The sequence below is a fragment of the Pan paniscus genome, chromosome 11 (assembly GCF_029289425.2).
Source record: "Pan paniscus chromosome 11, NHGRI_mPanPan1-v2.0_pri, whole genome shotgun sequence".
NCBI classification, from domain to species: Eukaryota; Metazoa; Chordata; class Mammalia; order Primates; family Hominidae; genus Pan; species Pan paniscus.
The window spans coordinates 6144604-6163744 of NC_073260.2; the positions used below are offsets into that span (position 1 = coordinate 6144604).

Consider the following 19141-nt stretch of genomic DNA (forward strand, 5'->3'; position numbering starts at 1 on the left):
GTCCCTCATATGGCCCGAGGAGGCCGTATATAAACTGACCCTGAGCCACACAATAGTGCCCTCCTCTGCCCCTAGGAAGCTCGAGTGCAGGGTCCAGGTGGGGAAAATCAATGCAGAGTGGGTCCCAGAGTGGGCGGAAGCTTGGGCTCTAGGGCGTGCGGGACTCAGCTGGCAGCAGCCCCACGTCTCTATGGTTCTAAAGCCCAGTCCGTTTCTGCTCAGCAGGGAGATGGCCAGTTCCCCAGAGAACTTGCCCAGGGTCCCAGCCGTGGCCCTGGGAGGGTGCAGGGGTTGGTGAGGGAGTATCCCGAGGCTGTGGGCCCTGCCTCTGTGGCCTGGGGTGCAGATGTACACCACCCTGCCCTGTCCTCTCGAGTCCTCTGGGCTCATCTGAGGGGGCGCGTTCGGGTGGTGCAAACTCTGGATGGCATAATGTGTCTTTTCTTCTCTGGCTGGCACTGACTTGCTGTTCACCAGATGCCACCAATGAGGACACTCCCCCTCCCGGATGCAGGACTGGTTGCCACCATGGGGAGGGGTGCACCGTGCCACGTGCTCCCAGGACACTGGCCAGGGGGCTATAAAGAACATCTCAAGAGGAGCCAGCACAGCCTTGTTCAGACGCCCAGTGACCTGCCGAGGTCGGCAGCACAGAGCTCTGGAAATGAAGACCCTGTTCCTGGGTGTCACGCTCGGCCTGGCCGCTGCCCTGTCCTTCACCCTGGAGGAGGAGGATGTGAGCTGGGTTGGCGTGGGCGGATGGAGGAGCCAGGCGGACTCCTGGGCAGGGGGCAGTGCCAGGGGCCCTGCTTTAGGAGGTGTCACTGAAGGCTGGCTTCTGACCCCGTGCTCCCAGCCTGGGGTGGTGGTGGAGGGGTCCTATTGTTCCTCCAGCAGACACGGCCCCCCAAGGCCCAGGGCCGGAGCAGGCTCGGCTCAGGGGTTCCTGCTGCACTGACACCTGAAGCCCGAAGGTCTCGCAGGGTTGGGCCCTGTGGAGGGAGGGCTCACCTGGTGCTGGGGTCCGGGGGTCCATGGGGTGCAGAAACGTTCTCCTTCCACTGAGGGCTAGGAGCCCCAAGCAAGGGGCTGGCTCTAATTCACTCCAGCTGAGCTCTAACTAAGGTGCAGGAACCCAGCCTGCCTTTAGGGCAGCAGCCGGGCACCATGGGTGTCTGGTTATAGCTGCAGGCCTGAGTGCCAGGGTCAGAGTAGAATCTGGGCTACCCATGGTGGGCTCACGGCCTCGGCCTGCTCCAGATCACAGGGACCTGGTACGTGAAGGCCATGGTGGTCGATAAGGACTTTCCGGAGGACAGGAGGCCCAGGAAAGTGTCCCCAGTGAAGGTGACAGCCCTGGGCAGTGGGAACTTGGAAGCCACATTCACCTTCATGTGAGTGTTGCCCACTGCAGGGCCCCTCAGTCCACTTTCGCTCCCCTCCCCAGACCCACCTGGTGCCCATTGCCCCATCCACGTTTCGGGTGTTGGTAAGAATCACCCCCTGCCTTGGAGGGAAACAGCCTGGGCATCCTAAAGCTCGGTGGGGTTGGGAGGCAGTGGAATTTTCAGGTTGCTGGGTCAGGGCCATGCACCAGGTGAGCTGAGGATGGGCCATGTGTGTCCTGGGAGCTGCTGCCCGCATGTCTCCTGTTTTCCAGGAGGGAGGATCGGTGCATCCAGAAGAAAATCCTGATGCGGAAAACGGAGGAGCCTGGCAAATTCAGCGCCTGTGAGCCCCTCCCCCACTCCCACCCCCACTCTCCCCCACCGCCAACCCCAGAGCACCAGCCCCACCGCAGGTAGAGAGTGCCCAGGCTGCCCTTTTGCCAGGGTCCCAGCTCTGCCCACCTCCAAGGAGGGGCTGGCCTCTCCTTCCTGGGGGGCTGGTGGCCCTGACATCAGATACCGGGTGTGACATGCTTGTCCGCAGTCAAGGTGGACCAGATCACGCCGGCCCTCTGGGAGGCCCTAGCCATTGACACACTGAGGAAGCTGAGGATTGGGACAAGGAGGCCAAGGATTAGGTACGGGGAGGCTGAGGGTTAGGGATGGGGAAGCTGAGGGTTAAGGATGGGGAGGCTGAGGGTTAGGGACGGGGGCCAAGGGTTAGGGATCGGGAAGCTGAGGGTTAGGGATGAGGAGGCCGAGGGTTAGGGATTGCGAGGCCGAGGGTTAGTGCTGCGGAAGCTGAGGATTAGAGATGGGGAGGCTGAGGGGGAAGATGAGGGTTAGGGACAGGGAAGTGGGGCAGGAGCAGCTGCTGGAGCTGGGAAGGCCGGGCTCTAGTCCTGGACATGCTCTGGCCTTGTGGCTCCATTACTTGCATTGGGACCTTCCTGAGAGGAGGCTCCTGCCTCCATGTCTGGGTCCACACTGTGTGGAGCAGCCAGGCCTGGCTCAGGCTGTCCAGAGCACCTGGGTGACCGCTGAAACATTCCCGAGTGTTTCTTCATGTGGCCCCGAGTGTTCTCTCTGGGAATGACCCATCTTCTGTGTCATCTACAGATGGGGGCAGGAAGCTCATGTACCTGCAGGAGCTGCCCGGGAGGGACCACTACGTCTTTTACTGCAAAGACCAGCGCCATGGGGGCCTGCTCCACATGGGAAAGCTTGTGGGTGAGGGACCCACTGGGGTCTGAGTGTCCTGCCCCACGGTCTCTGTCTCCAGAAGCCAGTGGAACCAGCACCACCATGCCCTGGCACGGGGGAAAAGGAAGCCCCCTGTGCCAGCTTTCATGTGCCGGGCACTGCTGGGCAGCCGGTCCAAGTACCCGAAGTGGGAATGGGGTGGGCCAGGCAGGGACAGACATGGCCCTCGGTGACATGAACCTGCCAAGGGCCGCTTCTGGGGTCTCGGGTGTAGGAGGGTCACCTTAAGGGGGAGGTAGCGTCCTAACAGAGCTCTTCATGGGGCGGGGACCCTCCAGGGCAGGAGGGTGGCCAGTGCCTCTGGGAGACAAGGTCCCTCCAGGTGAGGGCTATGACCCTGCAGGGTGGCTTTGGGAGCTGCCCAGGTCCCCTGGGGTTGCCGAGTGGCTTGGAGAGTCCCCGCCACTGTCCCCCTTCCTGGGGACCTCTCATCTGGGCAGTGACCTCCTGCCCAGTCTCCTCTGTCCCCAGTCCCACCCCTGAGCTCTCATCCATTCTCAAGCCTCATCTCCTGCTTGTCCGGTGCTGGGCTGTGGCCATCTCTTCTGTCCCTGGCCCCACCCCAGAGCTCTGGTCCACTCTTGGGCCTCTCCCCTTGTCCTGGTGCTGGGCCATGGTCGTCTCCTTTCGGCATCTGCTCCCTGCAGGGCCGTGCCGCTGTCCCCACCTTGGCTCACCTGGCCACCTCACCTGCATGTAGGAATTCTGATACCAACCGGGAGGCCCTGGAAGAATTTAAGAAATTGGTGCAGCGCAAGGCACTCTCGGAGGAGGACATTTTCACGCCCCTGCAGACGGGTGAGGACGGCTGTGCCCAGTCCCCTGTGTCCCTCTGCTGTGTCTGTCTGCGATCTCCAGTGTCCCATGACCCCCGTGTCCTCCCATGTCCCCCGCATTCCCCGTGTGCCCCGAGTCTCCTCGCAGGGGCTCCCGGGCCCTGTTTAGCGTCCTCCTCGTGGGAGGCTCCGCACTCTGGGCTGCGATGGGGTCTGGGGCTCCACGCTCTGGGCTGCGATGGGGTCTGGGGCTCCGCGCTCTGGGCTGCGATGGGGTCTGGGGCTCTGGGCTGCGATGGGGTCTGGGGCTCCGCGCTCTGGGCTGCGATGGGGTCTGGGGCTCTGGGCTGCGATGGGGTCTGGGGCTCCGAGCTCTGGGCTGCGATGGGGTCTGGGGCTCCGCGCTCTGGGCTGCGATGGGGTCTGGGGCTCCGCGCTCTGGGCTGCGATGGGGTCTGGGGCTCTGGGCTGCGATGGGGTCTGGGGCTCCGCGCTCTGGGCTGCGATGGGGTCTGGGGCTCTGGGCTGCGATGGGGTCTGGGGCTCCGCGCTCTGGGCTGCGATGGGGTCTGGGGCTCTGGGCTGCGATGGGGTCTGGGGCTCTGGGCTGCGATGGGGTCTGGGGCTCCGCGCTCTGGGCTGCGATGGGGTCTGGGGCTCTGGGCTGCGATGGGGTCTGGGGCTCCGCGCTCTGGGCTGCGATGGGGTCTGGGGCTCTGGGCTGCGATGGGGTCTGGGGCTCTGGGCTGCGATGGGGTCTGGGGCTCCGCGCTCTGGGCTGCGATGGGGTCTGGGGCTCTGGGCTGCGATGGGGTCTGGGGCTCGGCGCTCTGGGCTGCGATGGGGTCTGGGGCTCCGAGCTCTGGGCTGCGATGGGGTCTGGGGCTCCGAGCTCTGGGCTGCGATGGGGTCTGGGACTCCGCGCTCTGGGCTGCGATGGGGTCTGGGGCTCCGCGCTCTGGGCTGCGATGGGGTCTGGGCTCCGCGCTCTGGGCTGCGATGGGGTCTGGGGCTCCGCGCTCTGGGCTGCGATGGGGTCTGGGGCTCCGCGCTCTGGGCTGCGATGGGGTCTGGGGCTCCGCGCTCTGGGCTGCGATGGGGTCTGGGCTCCGCGATCTGGGCTGCGATGGGGTCTGGGGCTCTGAGCTCTGGGCTGCGATGGGGTCTGGGCCCTGGTCTAGGGCGTCTTCTCATCCCTGGGTTTTTCTTGGTCTCTGCAGGAAGCTGGGTTCTCGAACACTAGGGTGAGTGAGGCTTTGGGAGGACACTGGACAAGCCCAGAGTCCTGGGTTCCCGGGGTTCGAGGGTACATCTGCTCTAGCCCCTCCCATCCCACACAGCCAGGGAGACCCCCCCAGGGTCAGGCACGAGGTTGGCACCTCAGAGTCTGCCCACCCACAGTTCCTGGGACATTCGGGAAGTCCTTTGTTTTACCATTCCTGCGCCTGCCAGCCCGAGTGAGGGTCCTCCTCGGCCTTTCCACAGCGAGGCCTCCCTCGGGCTCTCTCAGGTGTCAGCTCAGCCCATCGCCCCCTGCACCTGTCCCCACGCGGTCCACTCCCCACCATCCACCCACCAAGGATGCTCAGAGGCCTGCCCAGTCATTGGAGGAGCTGAGGTCGCTCTGGGGCCCCGAGGTTGCCCAGCAGTGGCCGATGTGGGGGCTGCAGAGCCTGGGGAGGGAGCTCTGGGCCTGGCCTCTGCCCTACCCTGCAGCCTCCCTGACCTCTGCTCCTCTTCCCAGCACAGCAGCCCCCTGGGTCTGCACCTCCAGAGCCCACCCTACCACCAGACACAGAGCCCGGACCACCTGGACCTACCCTCCAGCCATGACCCTTCCCTGCTCCCACCCACCTGACTCCAAATAAAGAGCTTCTCCCCCAGCTCTGGGCAGGCCTATCTGTGGGGACAGAGGGGCTTGCACCCGCTCCCTGGGAGGTCTGCTGGGAGGGGGAGCCACAAGGGAAGCTGGGGAGATATTGGACCTAGCAAGGGCCAAACCACAAGAGGCATGATGTCCAACAGGCCTGCGGGGCTGCGTGATGTCCTGGAGGGGCTTCCTGCAGAGCCGCCCTCAGGTCTCAGGTTCAGCTTAGGACAGGCAGGGCCCTGGGCAGGAGCATTTGGAAAGCCACTGGGGAGGACAGGAGAGGGGACACGGCGTCAGGGCTGCAGCAGTGGGGCCACTGCAGGGCTCCCGCCTCAGGGGTCTGAGAGGGATCCTCCAAGCTGCCCCATTTTAGCAGCCTGGGCTCAGTGGCAGCGCTGGAGAGAGGGGCGCTGGAGAGAGGGGCACTGGCACCTCCATCATCACCCCCAGAGCAAGGCAGAGCCGACCCTGGTCTCCGAGATCCTTGGCCCCACCCTGGCCTTCCCATGGCTTGTCCAGGGGCCATGGTCTGTGCAGACACTGGGGCTGCTGGGACATGAGGAGGCTGACCACAGTGAGGGATGAGAGGCCACTGCACCGCAGTGATAAACATGCCCCAGGAACCACAAACCCAAGCTGGACAGGCCTCCTGGGGGTTGAGCCTTCAAAGCGACCGCCTCTCCCCCGGGCCACACCAAGTAACCACTGCCCGCCTCCCGCCAGACCAGCATCCTCATCTCCTCCTCTCCCACCTGGACATGATTCTTGGGTGAGGCTACAGGGTGGTCCTGAAGTGAGCCAGGCCAGCAGGGCCCAGGCGAGCCGAGGCGGAACCAACCTGGGTGTCCACGGGCCACATGTGGAGGGCAGGGCAGACCTCACCCTACAAAGATGGGTGAGCAGTAAGCCATCTCCCTCACCCTGTGCTACCATGCAGATTCCAGAAAGGTTAGGATATGTGTAAAAATTCAAGATTGGTTGGTTATTTGCTATTGGATAGAAAACTTAAAAAGTTAAAAAAAAATACATATATATGAAATTGGCCGGGTGCAGTGGCTCACATCTGTAAGCATTTTGGGAGGCCGAGGAGAAAGGACACTTGAGGCCAGGTGTTTGAGACCAGCCTGGGAAACACAGCGATACCTCATCTCTGTTTGTAAAAAGAAGAAAAAATAAGTAAATAGTAAAAATATTTACCTGGTGGAAAAGGATTTTTGACACATCTAAGCAGTGGGGGGAGTCTCCTTGGGAAAGACAGAGATTGGACTGCAGAGCGCTGAGCGTGGGTGCAGGGAGATGCTGGCAGGAACAGGAGGTGGGCACATAAGAAGCTGGGAAACCTGTTCCTGCCCATTTGAAGGGCCTGGCATGGGTGGCTGTGGGTTTCCCTGCATCCCTGCCTGGGCTGTTTGTCCATTCATCTGCCCTATCCATCCAATGTCCTGGCCACCTCATGATGGGTGGACCAGGGACCTGTAGCCCTGGGAATGCAGCCCTCGAGGTGGGAGGCTCTGTCCTGGCAGACGTGGGCCCCGACCATCATCCATTTCTGCTCCCGAGAGCCCTGGCCCCATGCAGCTTTCCCTTCCAAGCTCAGCACCCCCCAATTCCACCCACAAACTCTCCAATCACTGAGTCACACGAAGCCTCTTCCCATGGCTCATAACCATGGGACCCTCACAGACACCCAACATCCGAAATATTTGAGGACAGTGTCCCAAATAAGTCAGGAAAACTTTCACTCCCAACCCAAGCATGGCAGAGGCACCGAGCAGAATCTCTCCGGGAGCAAAACGAGCCTTTCAGTGTTTGAAAATCAAGAAATCGCAGATGTGAAGAAGGGCAGTGGAGATTTTTTGTTCTTTCAAAATGAATTTTTAAATATATGTACAAAGGGACACAAGTATCCTGGAGATGGCGCACCAGAAGGGTTCTCTCCGACATGACTTGTTCACCAGGGGCCAAGTGTCCAGGCTGAGAGCGAGGGCCCCAGGCAGACCGAGAAGTGTGACACGGGGCTCGTGGGTCACCAGCCTTCTGGAAAGTGCTTAACCTGTTTCTTTGTTCATAAAGAGAAGACCACAGGAGCACTCACCAGCAGGGTTGCTGTGAGGAACGGGCACACATCTACACACAATCTCACACATGAACACACATATGTGCACGCACACACACCCCTACACACACCTATACATGCTCTCACACATGCACACACGCCTACACACACACTGCCACATGCTCTCTCTCACACATACACACAGTCTCACACCCGCACACACACCTACCTACTCACAATGCACCCCCCTGGTATACATGCCTGGTACAGCCTAAGTCTGCATGTGTGTCAATGATGAGCCTTCTTGCTGGGGAGTGTAATCTGCATGCCAGCGGTTGCCTAACTCCATGTCTGGACTCGATATTAAGAGAACAAAGATGCTGGAGTCGGGCGTGGTGGCGCCCACCTGTAGTCCCAGCTCCTCAGGATGCTGACATGTGAGGATCACTTGAGCCTAGGAGTTTGAGACCAGCCTGGGCAACATAGCAAAACTGTCTCAAAAAAAAAATTTTTTTTAAAGACATAAGCAAGCATTCATTATCCATAGAAGGATTTCAAATCACACCACTCCATATAACAAAAAATATTAATTTTGTTTTTCTAGTGTGAGTCCCCCAGAAGCAGATGAGGCAGATGCAAGCTCAAGTGGTTTACTTAGGAGGTGGTCCCAGGAGACCCTCCTAAGTAGGGTTGGGGAGGTGACATTAGCAGGGAAGGCCAATGGTGAAGGGTCCAGCATCAAGGTGACCACTTGTGACCAACTGGGGCTCAGTCCCTGGCGCTGCCATGTTTTAGACCAGCTCCAGCCGGTCACGGGATGGGGATGCTTCCATGGGGCACTTATTCCTGGCACTTCCCGCTGCTGCAGGGCAGGGCGGCTTAGGTGGAAAGACGACCCCTCCAGAGAGGAGCTGAGGACACTGCGGTGGAAACGTGGCCAGCGTGGCCTGCAATGGCAAGACCCAAGGGGCTATGACAGCCCCCATGGCACCCACTGCAGTCCACCCCTGGCAGCTTCAGAACACTCATGCCCCACACTGAGCTCACACTTTGCTGCCACCGGGTCTTCAAGGTGACATTTGCTGTGATAATTTCTAAAAAACAAAAAAGAAAAAAGTCTTAGAACAGAAACATTCTTGGGCTGGGCGAGGCTCCGGCTGTGGCAGTCAGTGCCAGGCGTGGCTGATGTTCATCCTTTCCTCCTCACCGCTGGTCAGGGGCTCAGCCAGACTAGGTCTCTTCTCCCGTGGGATAGCACCGACCTTCCCCCCCAGGGTTCTGAGCCCCCAGGTGGGCACCTTGGAGGTCTGTGGTCCTGCTGTGCCCATTCACAGGCCTGGAAGCACCAGACGGTGCCCAGAGAACCCTGGAGTTCTGTACATCCACCCCCATCCCTCTCATGGGACAGTGCACCTGTTGCTTGGTGATAGGCAGATTCACTCTTCTGGCAGTAGGTTAGCAAGACTATCATACTGTATGTGCAAAAGAGAGATGGGCAGAAGTTTAAAAAGTTCTATTTTGCCTGCAAAAGTAAAGGCGGCGTCTGGCTTGCTCCTGGGCCCTGAGGAACGCTGAGCACCTGCCCAGAGGATGCCAGTGACGGTGGGGCTGCAGCTGCCTGTCTCCCCTGGCATTGCCAAAGGTTGGGTGGGCAGAAACCCTCAGCCGTCTGAAGAAGCAGTGCATTTCAGATCAGGCCCCAGCAGGAAGGTCCCATGAGGCCCTGGTGAGAGCTGACCGGAGGACATGGGGTCCCAGCCACCTGTTGGACACCATGGTGTGGGCAGGTCTGGGAAGCTTTTCTCCTCTTTTTTTTTTTCTTTTATGAGACACTGTCCTTCTCTGTTGCCTAGGCTGGAGTGCAGTAGTACAATCACAGCTCACTGTAGCCTTGATATCTCAGGCTCAGGCAATCCTGAGTAGCTCAGCCTCCTGAGTAGCTGCCACTACAGGTGTGCACCACTATGCCCAGGTAATTTTTTTTTTTTTCTTAGAGACAGAAACTCCCAACGTTGCTCAGGCTGGTCTCAAACTCCTAGGCTCAGATGATCCTCTCACCTTGGCCTCCCAAAGTGCCTGAATTCCGGTCATGAGCCACCGACTGTGCCTGGCCTCTTCTCTTCTTGTTGGTGTTTGTCTATTACACATAGTGAACAGCAGGAGAAATATATCCGAGGGCTGGTGGCAGTGCCCTCCCCCTAACTCACCCCTAAACCCCGCTAACAGACACGGAACAGAACCAGAGCCGGGAGGTTTATTCTCTCAATGCAGGGGGATTCCTGGAGGTTTATTGTCAATGCAGGGGGATTCCGTTGCCACTTGCTGCCATCTCTGCACGATCAACTCCTATGCATCTTCCCTTGGACTTGTCTGTGCTCAGCGCCAGGCCCCCGCCCACCCGCTTGCCTGGTGAGCGCCTCTCATTGGCTCCTCTCCTCTGATCAGCGCTCGCCTCCCCCCAGGTCACTTCACTTTCTTCCGTTCCTGGCCTGGTACCGCATTCTTGGATATCAACCTTTTTCTCCGAACAATCCATAGATGCTTGTTCTTCCTTTCTGTCTGCGTTTAGGGGTTCGTTTTATTAAAAACAAGCAAACAAAAGCGCTTTATATTCTTGATCTTTCGAGATCTTTCCAGGATCATTTATTTTCATCTTTGAAGTCCAAGAGCTTTCCAGGATGCGCAGGCCTGTGTCTCTCCTCACCTGCCTTGCCTGAATTTGTGAGCGCTAGCAATCTCACGCTCACACTCTGCGGCGTTCCTTCTGCTCGGAGAAATTTTACGCCATTCTTGGTCTCCTGTCCTCCATCCGTGTGCCTCCCTGCTCCTGGAACGCCCGGGGTTTGCAGGGAAGGCTCCGGCGCGCCCGGCCCCCTCCCGCCCGCGGGCTCTCACTCAGCTCTGGCTGCGAGCTTCCTCTTCGCGGTGGTCTTCACCTTCTACGTCTGGCTGCTGTCTCTCCTGCATCGTCTCACTCATTTCCCCATTTGTAAAGCACGTGTTTCCGAGCCCAGTCTGCTTTTGCGCCGTGGCCTCCTGTCCTCAAGGGGCGCGTTACTGGTTTGGCGCCCGCGGTGGCTTCCGCTGCCGTCGGGGCGCTCTGGTTCCCGCTCTCTGGGCCACTCACGAGCTGCGTTCCTTTGCCCGTCCCCGTCCCCGGGCTCAGGTCCAGGTGCTGCTTCTCCCGGCAGGCGTGACCTGAGATTGTCGTGGGTCCCGCAGTCACTGGCTCTGCGGACGTTTTGCTCATCTCCTGCAGAGAATCCTGGAGGACGCCTTTCTATCCCCAGCCTCCTTGGGGCAAAGGCCGGGGTGCCCAGGTCTCAGGCTGCAGGGCATCATTGCCTGCGAGCAGCTCTCTGGGGGCAGGCCAGGGGCCGGCCAGCGGGGCCTTGTGGAATGTCACGGGAGTGGCACTGCCTTTCCGTGGGGCCTGTGGGTCACACTCCCTCCAAGAAGGGGAACGGACCCACCCCTGGCGGAGTCCTGGGCCTCCGTCCCTGGCTCCCGGGAGACCTGCCTGGGAACGCAGCTGCAGCTGGGAGAGGAAGGCACCGGAGGTTCCCACACCGCCGCTCTTCCAGAACTCGCTCCGCCGCCGATTTGGAGCAGCTTACATTTTGTTTTGTCTCTGCTTCCATCCGCAGTATTTATTTCTGCCTCCTGTGTTTCTGTTCTTCTCCAGTCTCCCCAGAGTCCATTTCTTTCTTTCCATCTCTATAAGGAACCAGCTTCTGCCTCCGAGGAGTGTCTCTGCCTCGCCCTGTGCCGACTCCCAGCTCGCACTCCTGTCTCACGTTCCCTTGGCATTTTGGTTTTGCTCTGTTATTTGTTTGTTTGTTTATTGAGACGGAGTCTCACTCTGTCCCCCAGGCTGGAGTGCGGTGGCGCCATCTCAGCTCACTGCAACCTCCGCCTCCCGGGTTCAAGTGATTCTCCTCCCTCAGCCTCCCAAGTAGCTGGGACTACAGGAGAAGGCCACCACGCTTGACTAATTTTTGTTTTCTTGGGTTTTTTTTTTTTTTTTTTTGAGACAGAGTCTCATACTGTCGCCCGGGCTGGAATACAGTGGGGCCATCTCGCTCACTGCAACCTCTGCCTCCCAGGTTCAAGCGATTCTCCTGCTTCAGCCTCCTGAGTAACCGGAATTACAGGTGCCCGCCACCACGCCCGGCTTGTTTATTTATTTATTTATTTTGTATTTTAAGTAGAGATGGGGTTTCACCATGTTGACCAGGCTGGTCTGGAACTCCTGACCTTGTGATCCGCCTGCCTCGGCCTCCCAAAGTGCTTGGGATTACAGGCGTGAGCCACCGCACCAGGCCTAATTTTTGTATTTTTAGTAGAGACGGAGTTTCACCATGTTGGCCAGGCTGGTCTTGAACTCCTGACCTCGAGTGATCCACCCGCCTCAGCCTCCCAAAGTGCTGGGATTACAGGCATGAGCCACTGCTCCTGGCCTGCTCTGTTATTATTTTTAATATTGATTTGAACACTTGGTTCATTTATTTATATGTTTCTTTTTTTTTTGAGACAGGGTCTTGCTCTGTCGCCCCAGGCTGGAGTGCAGTGGCGTGATCTTGGCTCACGGCAACCTCCGCTTCCTGGGTTCAAGCGATTCTCCTGCGACAGCCTCCTGAGTAGCTGGGATTACAGGTGCCCACCACCATGCCCGGCTAATTTTTGTATTTTTTTTTTAGTAGAGGCAGGATTTCACCATTTTAGCCAGGCTGGTCTTGAACTCCTGGCCTGAAGTGATCCACCTGCCTCGGCCTCCCAAAGTGCTGAGATTACAGGCGTGAGCCACCGCACCCGGCCATATTTCCATGTTTTATGTTTCTAATGCTTATGTCTGTAATTTTCTGAGTGCAACGAAGGACACCTTTGGCTGCATCCAACAAATGTTGATAGAGATTGCTGTCACTGTCATTCATTTCTCAGTAGTTCATAAGTTCCTTGTAATCCTAAGAGTATATACTGTCAATTATGGGAATCTGTTGATAGTTCCTTTCTGATATATGACTGAAAAGTTTTTGCAAACATTTCTCATGTGCTTGAACTTAATTTGTGGGTTTTGGTAGTTGCATATTTCCACAAACACCTATTAGATGAACTTAACTGATCGCATTACTTACATCTTACACTCTCAAATATTTTTCTCTACTTCATCCATTTGTTTCTGAATATCTCCGTTAAATAATCCCGCTTCAGTTGTTGATTTCTCATGTTCTCCTTAAATTCAATTAGTTTTTGCTCCATATATTTAGAATTTACAATTGTTTTGGTGTGGCCAGCTCAATGGTGGTGATTTTCTTTTCCCTAAGGATGATCATTCCTGTTATCAGCACCAAGCATCTTTGTGTGTTCACATTTGATGTTTCTCCTCATATTTCACAGCAACTTCTTTTGGAAAATATATTTTCCTTTTCATTCTTTGTTTTTTAACGTGAGTCTCTTTCTGATTTTTTTAAATTATTTTATTTTGAAATTCACACAGAAAAAAAGTGGTTTTTTTCATGGACAGTTCTGTGGATTTTAGCACGTGCAGAGAATTTTTTTTTTTTAAACAGAGTCTCGTCCTGTTGCCCAGGCTGGAGTGCAGTGGCACGATCTCTGTTCACTGCAACCTCCGCCTTGAGGGTTCAAGCGATTCTCCTGCATCAGCCTCCCAAGTAGCTGGGATTACAGGTGCCTGCCACCATGCCTGGCTAATTTTTGTATTTTTACTAGAGACAGGGTTTCACCATATTGGCCAAGCTGGTCTCAAACACCTGACCTCAGGTGATTTGCCCTCCTCGGCCTCCCAAAGTGCTCGGATTACAGGCGTGAGCCACCGCACACAGCCACATGTGTAGATTTGTGTAACCACCACTGTCGTCAGCAGGCAGAGCAGATCTGCCACCCCAGCACCATCCCCTGCTTACCCTCCACAGTCAAATCCTCCCCCAGCCCCTCACCTCTGGGGACCTCAATCTTTCTTGCATCTCTGTAGTTGTGTCTTCTCTAGAATATCACATAAATGGAACTGCATAGTATGCAGCCTTTTTAGACTGGCTTCACTCATTCCGCATACTGCCTTTGATATTAATCCATGCTGTTAAGCATATCAACAGCTTGCTCCTTTTAATTGCTGAGAAGTTTCATTGCGTGGATGTACAACAGTTTGCCCTATTGATGGTGATGGTGTTTGAGTTGTTTCCAGTTTCTAGCAATGATGAATGGAGCTGCTACACACATTTGTTTTTGTACAAGTTTTGTTTTTGTATTTTTGTTTTGTTTTTGTTTTTGAGATGGAGTCTTGCTCTGTCGCCCAGGCTGGAGTGCAGTGGTGCCATCTCGGCTCACTGCAAGCCCGGCCTCCCAGGTTCACGCCATTCTCCGGCCTCAGCCTCCCGAGTAGCTAGGACTACAGGTGCCTGCCACCACGCCTGGCTAATTTTTTGTATTTTTAGTAGAGACGGGGTTTCACCATGTTAGCCAGGATGGTCTCGATCTTCTGACCTCATGATCCACCCACCTCAGCCTCCCAAAGTGCTGGGATTACAGGCGTGAGCCACTGCGCCTGGCCAATATTTTCTTATACATACATACCACATACCATATTTGCTTATCTGTTCATCTTTTGATGGACATTTAGGATGCTTCCACCTCTTGGCTACAGTGAATAGTCCTGCTGTGAGTATGGATGTGGAAGTATCTTTTCCAGACCCAGTTTTCAATTGTTTTGGCAATACATGCAGGAGTGGGATTGCTGGATGATATGGTACTCGTATTTTTAATGATGTGAGGAACCTCCACACTTTTTTCCACATAGGCTGCACCATTTACATTCCCACCAATGGAGCACAAGTGTTCCAACTTCACATCCTTGCCAACACTTGTTATTGATAGTCGCCGTCCTAATGGATGTGAGGATATTATCTCATTGTGGACTTGGTTTGCATTCTCTGATAATTAGTGATGTGAAGCATGTTTGTGTGTGCTTGTTGGTCATTTGAAAACCATCTTTAAGGCCGGCTGTGGTGGCTCACGCCTGTAATCCCAGCACTTTGGGGAGCCAAGGCAGGCGGATCGCCTGAGGTCAGGAGTTCAAGACCAGCCTGGCCAACATGGTGAAACCCTGTCTCTACTAAAAATACAAAAATTAGCCAGGCGTGGTGGCAGACGCCTGTAATCTCAGCTACTTGGAAGGCTGAGGCAGGAGAATCACTTGAACCCGGGAGGCGGGGGTTGCAGTGAGCCGAGATCGCGCCATTGCATTCCACCCTGAGCGACAAGAGTAAAACTCCATCTCAAAAAAAAAAAAAAGAAAGAAAGAAAAGAAAACCACCTTTAGAAAAATGTCTACTCAAGTCCTTTACCATTTTTTTCTTTTTTTTTTTTCTTCAGCACCTTTTTTACTCATTTTTTTAAGTGGGAGTATTTAATTGTTTTCTTGTTGAGTTGTAGGGTTTATTTATTCTAGATAAAAATCCGTATCAGAGATATGATTTGCAAGGATTTTCTCTCAGCTTGTAGGTTACCTTTTCACTTTGCTGTTAGTGTTTTTTGATGCCTGAAAGTATTTATGATTGATGTACTTCTGTCTGTCTGTTTTTGCTTTGGTTTGCCTGTGTTTTTGGTGTCATATCTGAAAAGTCAGATATGCAATTTCAAATTTTCCTGTATTTTCTTCTAGAGGTTGTGCAGTTACAGGTATTACCATTAGGTCCTTATTTCATTTCTAGTTAATTTTTGGATGTGGTGTAAGGCAAGGGTCTTCCTTTATGCTTCTGCACATGAATATCATTTTTCCCAGCACCATTTGTTGGAGAAACTGTCCTTTCCCCAGTGACAGGTCTCAGCACCATTGTTGAGGATTGCTTGAACATATGTACACAAGGGTTCTCTGTTTTATTCCATTGGTCTATATCTTTGCCTTTGGCCAGTACCACACTGTTTTGATTACTGTAGTTTAGTAATATGTTTTGAATTCAGGAAGTATGAGTCCTCCACTTTGTTCTTTTTCCAAATTGTCTTGGCTATTTGGGGTCCTTTGAGATTCCATGTGAATTTTGGGGTGAATTTTTATATTTATGAAACAAATACCATTTGGATTTTGATAGAAATTGCAGTGAATCACTTCAAGTGGCAGGGAAATTTGACAATATTAAAGTCTTTGAATTGAAGAACACAAGATATCTTCCCATTTATTTGTGTCTTCTCTAATTTCTTTCAGCAACATTTTATAGTTTTCAGTGTACAAGTCTTTGAGCTTGTAGGGTAGGTTTATCCATTAGTATTTTATTCTTTTTGATGCCACTGTATTGAAATTATTTTCTTAATTCCTTTTGGATTGTTGATTGTTGGTGTATGGAAAGGCAACTGACTTTTGAATGCTGATTTTGTATCAGCAACTTGGCTGAATTCATTTACATTTCTAACTTTTTTGGTAACTTTAGGGTTTGCTAAATATAAGATCATGTCGTCTGCATACAGGGATGATTTTACTTCTTTTTTTCCAATTTGGTGCCTTTGCTTTCTTTTTCTCGCCTAACTCATCTGGTTATGAGTTTCAATACTAACTTGAACAGAAAAGACAAGAGCCAGCACCCTTGCTTGTTCCCACTCTCGGAGGAAAAGCGTTCAGCCTGTCACCATTGAGTATGATGTTAGAAGTGAGCTTTTCATAAGCGACCTTCATTGTGTTGAGGTGGTTTCGTCCTCTTCCTATGTGTGGAGTGTTTTTTTTTTACTGTGAAAGGATGTTGAATCTTGGTCACATGCTGTTTCTGCATCAGCTGGCATTACCATGGGGTTTGTCCTTCGTTCTGCTAATGTGTCTGCATGGTTCATATGTTGCTTCATCCTCAGAATATACTCTCATGTGTCTGGCTTCCTGAATTCAGCTCATGGGATTCATAAATGTCTATGTTTCGGTCTGGGTTGCCTCCATTCTCTCTCTCTCTTTCTCTCTTTTTTCCCTTTCTTTCTTTCTTTTTCTTTCATTCTTTTTTTTTTTTTTTTTTTTGAGACAGAGTCTCACTGTGTTCCCTAGGCTGGAGTGCAGTGGCATGATCTTGGCTCACTGCAACCTCCGCCTCCCAGGTTCAAGTGATTCTCCTGCCTTAGCCTCCCAAGCAGCTGGGAATATAGGCATGCGCCACCATGCCTGGCTAACTTTTGTATTTTTAGTAGAGACTGGGTTTCACTATGTTGGCCAGGCTGGTCTAGAACTCCTGGCCTCAAGAGATCCGCCTGCCTCAACCTCCCAAAGTGCTGAGATTACAAGTGTGAGCCACCCCACCCCGTGGGCCTCCATTCGTTTCTGTTGCTCTGTGGGTCTGTTTTGTGCACTACAACCTCACTGCCTTGACTCCTGTAGCGTCATAAGTCTGAACATCTCATAGCATAAGTCCTCCAAATTTGTTCTTATTCAAGATTCTTCTGGTTCTATTTTAGTCCTTTGTATTTGTACATAAATTTTTAAATTGGTTCCTCAGATTCCACATAGCAATATCTGCTGTTGTATTTCATAAAGAATGTATTGCATCTATAGATCATTTTGGGGAGAACTCAACTCAGTAATACATGGTAGGGGGAGCTCCACAATGTGAAAAAGAAGGAATAAGCTGGGAACAAATACCTGCAACTCATCTCAGGAAAATGACTCGCATCCCTAGAAATTGATAAGAAAAAGATCAGCAAAAGAGAGTATAAGACCCTTTACAGAAAGAAATACAAAAGGTTTTAAGCATATGAACGTATGTTCATTCTCAATAATAATATACAAAATTGTCTAATCCAAAGGTTTGAAAATATACTCCGAAGCTGTGTAGAAATAGGAACTTTTATTCATTGCCGAGAGAAATATAAGTTGCCTGCCAATGGATGCAGTTTGACGATATCTATCAAAGTTACAAATTGGCCAGGCGCAGTGGCTCACACTTGTAATACTAGCACTTTGGGAGGCCAAAGAAGGTGGATCACTTGAGATCAGGAGTTCGAGACCAACCTTGCCAACATGGTGAAACCCCTTCTCTACAAAAAAATACAAAAATTAGCTGGGCCTGATGGTGCTCCTGTAATCCCAGCTACTTGGGAGGCTGAGGCACTTGAACCCAGGAGGTGGAGGTTGCAGTGAGCCGAGATCGCACCACTGCACTCCAGCCTGGGCAACAGAGAGAGGCTCTGTCTCAAAACAATAACAACAACAACAAAAACCCCACAAAATTACAAATGTATTTACCCTTTCATTTATCAGTCCCAGTACAGGGAATTCATCCCACTTAACACTTCTACACTTGACATGTGTTCACAGTTATTGATTGCAGCTTTCCTCGCAAGAGCCAAAGATTAGAAACAACCCAATTTCCTCCAGCAAGGGTCCAGTTAAATAAACGATGACCATCCACACGACAAAATACAATGTAGTTGGGAAAGAAAATAAGAAAAAGTGAAAGGAGGGAGCCTTTTATGTATCACTCTGGAAAGATCTCTGGCTAAACCCAGTTGCTACCAGGGCTAGCACTTACTGCTCTGTGCCTGAGGCACCCAGCTGGATTTTACCAGCACCCTGGGAGATTGCTTTACCAGCATGTCCCCAACACCTCGGTCATCATGGTCACTATGGGCCAGGCCGGAGCTCCTGGGCCAGCTCAACCACTGACCAGAAGAGAGATATTGGCCAGTCCTCCTGTGGGGACACATAGCCCAGGTCCTGCAGTGAACTCTAACCCTGGGCCTCCAGGTCACGTGAAGACAGACAAACTGCAGAGAGCTCTTCTTTGCTTGCCTTAAAGAATCAAGGTCAACTTCATTATGGAACCAGGAAATGGATATCCTCACATGCCCATTTTATAGATGGGAAAACTGAGGCCCAGTGAGGGGAAAGCCATTGGGAATCATGGATAGCATGGCATGGCCGTTTGGAGCAAGGATCCCACATCCCCTCCACCACAGGCCCCACCCAGGCTGGCCCTGAGCTGCGGGACAGGAACTTGTGCCTGACCTACTGATCCCGGCAGCTGCTCCCACTGAGCTTGGACCACGTGCTTGAGACCTGCCTCCCCTCATTTAAACCCTGCTCGGGCAGCCACACACCAGTGGGGACCGTACTTGTTCACAGCAATTCTCTCAAGCCTCTAGAACAGAGCCTGACACAGGAGGTGCTTAATGTTTACTGAATAAATAGATGAATGAATCAGTGTAATCCTCCCAACAGCCCTTCCAGGGGGTGCTCTAAAGAATCCTGTGACACAAAGAAGTCTTGGGTTCATTCATTCAGTCATTCATGCATTCAGCACCTGCGTGCTGCTCCCTGTTGTATGCAGACACCTGGAATATGACAGTGAGCCTCAAACACCTGGAATATAACAGTGAACCCCAGGCCCCTGGAATATGATGGTGAATGCCAGACACCTGGAATACAATGGTGAACCCCAGGCCCCTGGAATACGATGGTGAACCCAGACACCTGGAATACAGCAGTGAACCCCAGACACCTGGAATATGACAGTGAATCCCAGACACCTGGAATGCGATGGTGAATCCCAGACACCTGGAATACAGCAGTGAACCCCAGACACCTGGAATGCGATGGTGAATCCCAGACACCTGGAATATAACAGTGAACCCAGGCACCTGGAATAGGACGGTGAACCCCAGACACCTGGAATACGACAGTGAACCCCAGACACCTGGAATATGGTGGTGAATGCCAGACCCCTGGAATACGATGATAAACCCCAGGCCCCTGGAATACGATGGTGAACCCCAGGCCCCTGGAATACGATAGTGAACCCAGACA

General features: G+C 53.4%; 1 protein-coding gene across 14 annotated transcripts in view; it reads left to right on the forward strand.

The window, feature by feature from the left end:
- The first annotated feature begins 458 nt into the window (after nucleotides 1-458).
- The window catches only part of OBP2B (odorant binding protein 2B), a 45585-nt gene continuing 26902 nt past the window's right edge, over nucleotides 459-19141 (forward strand). The window contains exons 1-8 of one of the 14 annotated variants that reach the window (XM_034929407.3): nucleotides 467-736; nucleotides 1261-1394; nucleotides 1661-1731; nucleotides 1933-2026; nucleotides 2508-2618; nucleotides 3352-3449; nucleotides 4648-4671; nucleotides 5177-6896. In XM_034929407.3, coding sequence (XP_034785298.1) covers nucleotides 509-736; nucleotides 1261-1394; nucleotides 1661-1731; nucleotides 1933-2026; nucleotides 2508-2618; nucleotides 3352-3449; nucleotides 4648-4670 — 759 coding nt within the window. In that variant the 5' untranslated portion in view covers nucleotides 467-508 and the 3' untranslated portion in view covers nucleotide 4671; nucleotides 5177-6896. Of the gene's footprint in view, nucleotides 737-1260; nucleotides 1395-1660; nucleotides 1732-1932; nucleotides 2027-2507; nucleotides 2631-3280; nucleotides 3450-4647; nucleotides 4672-5171; nucleotides 6897-7767; nucleotides 11508-19141 lie in introns of those variants that run through there. The other 13 variants (XM_034929406.3, XM_063593883.1, XM_008976015.3 and 10 more) reach the window with 13 other exon arrangements.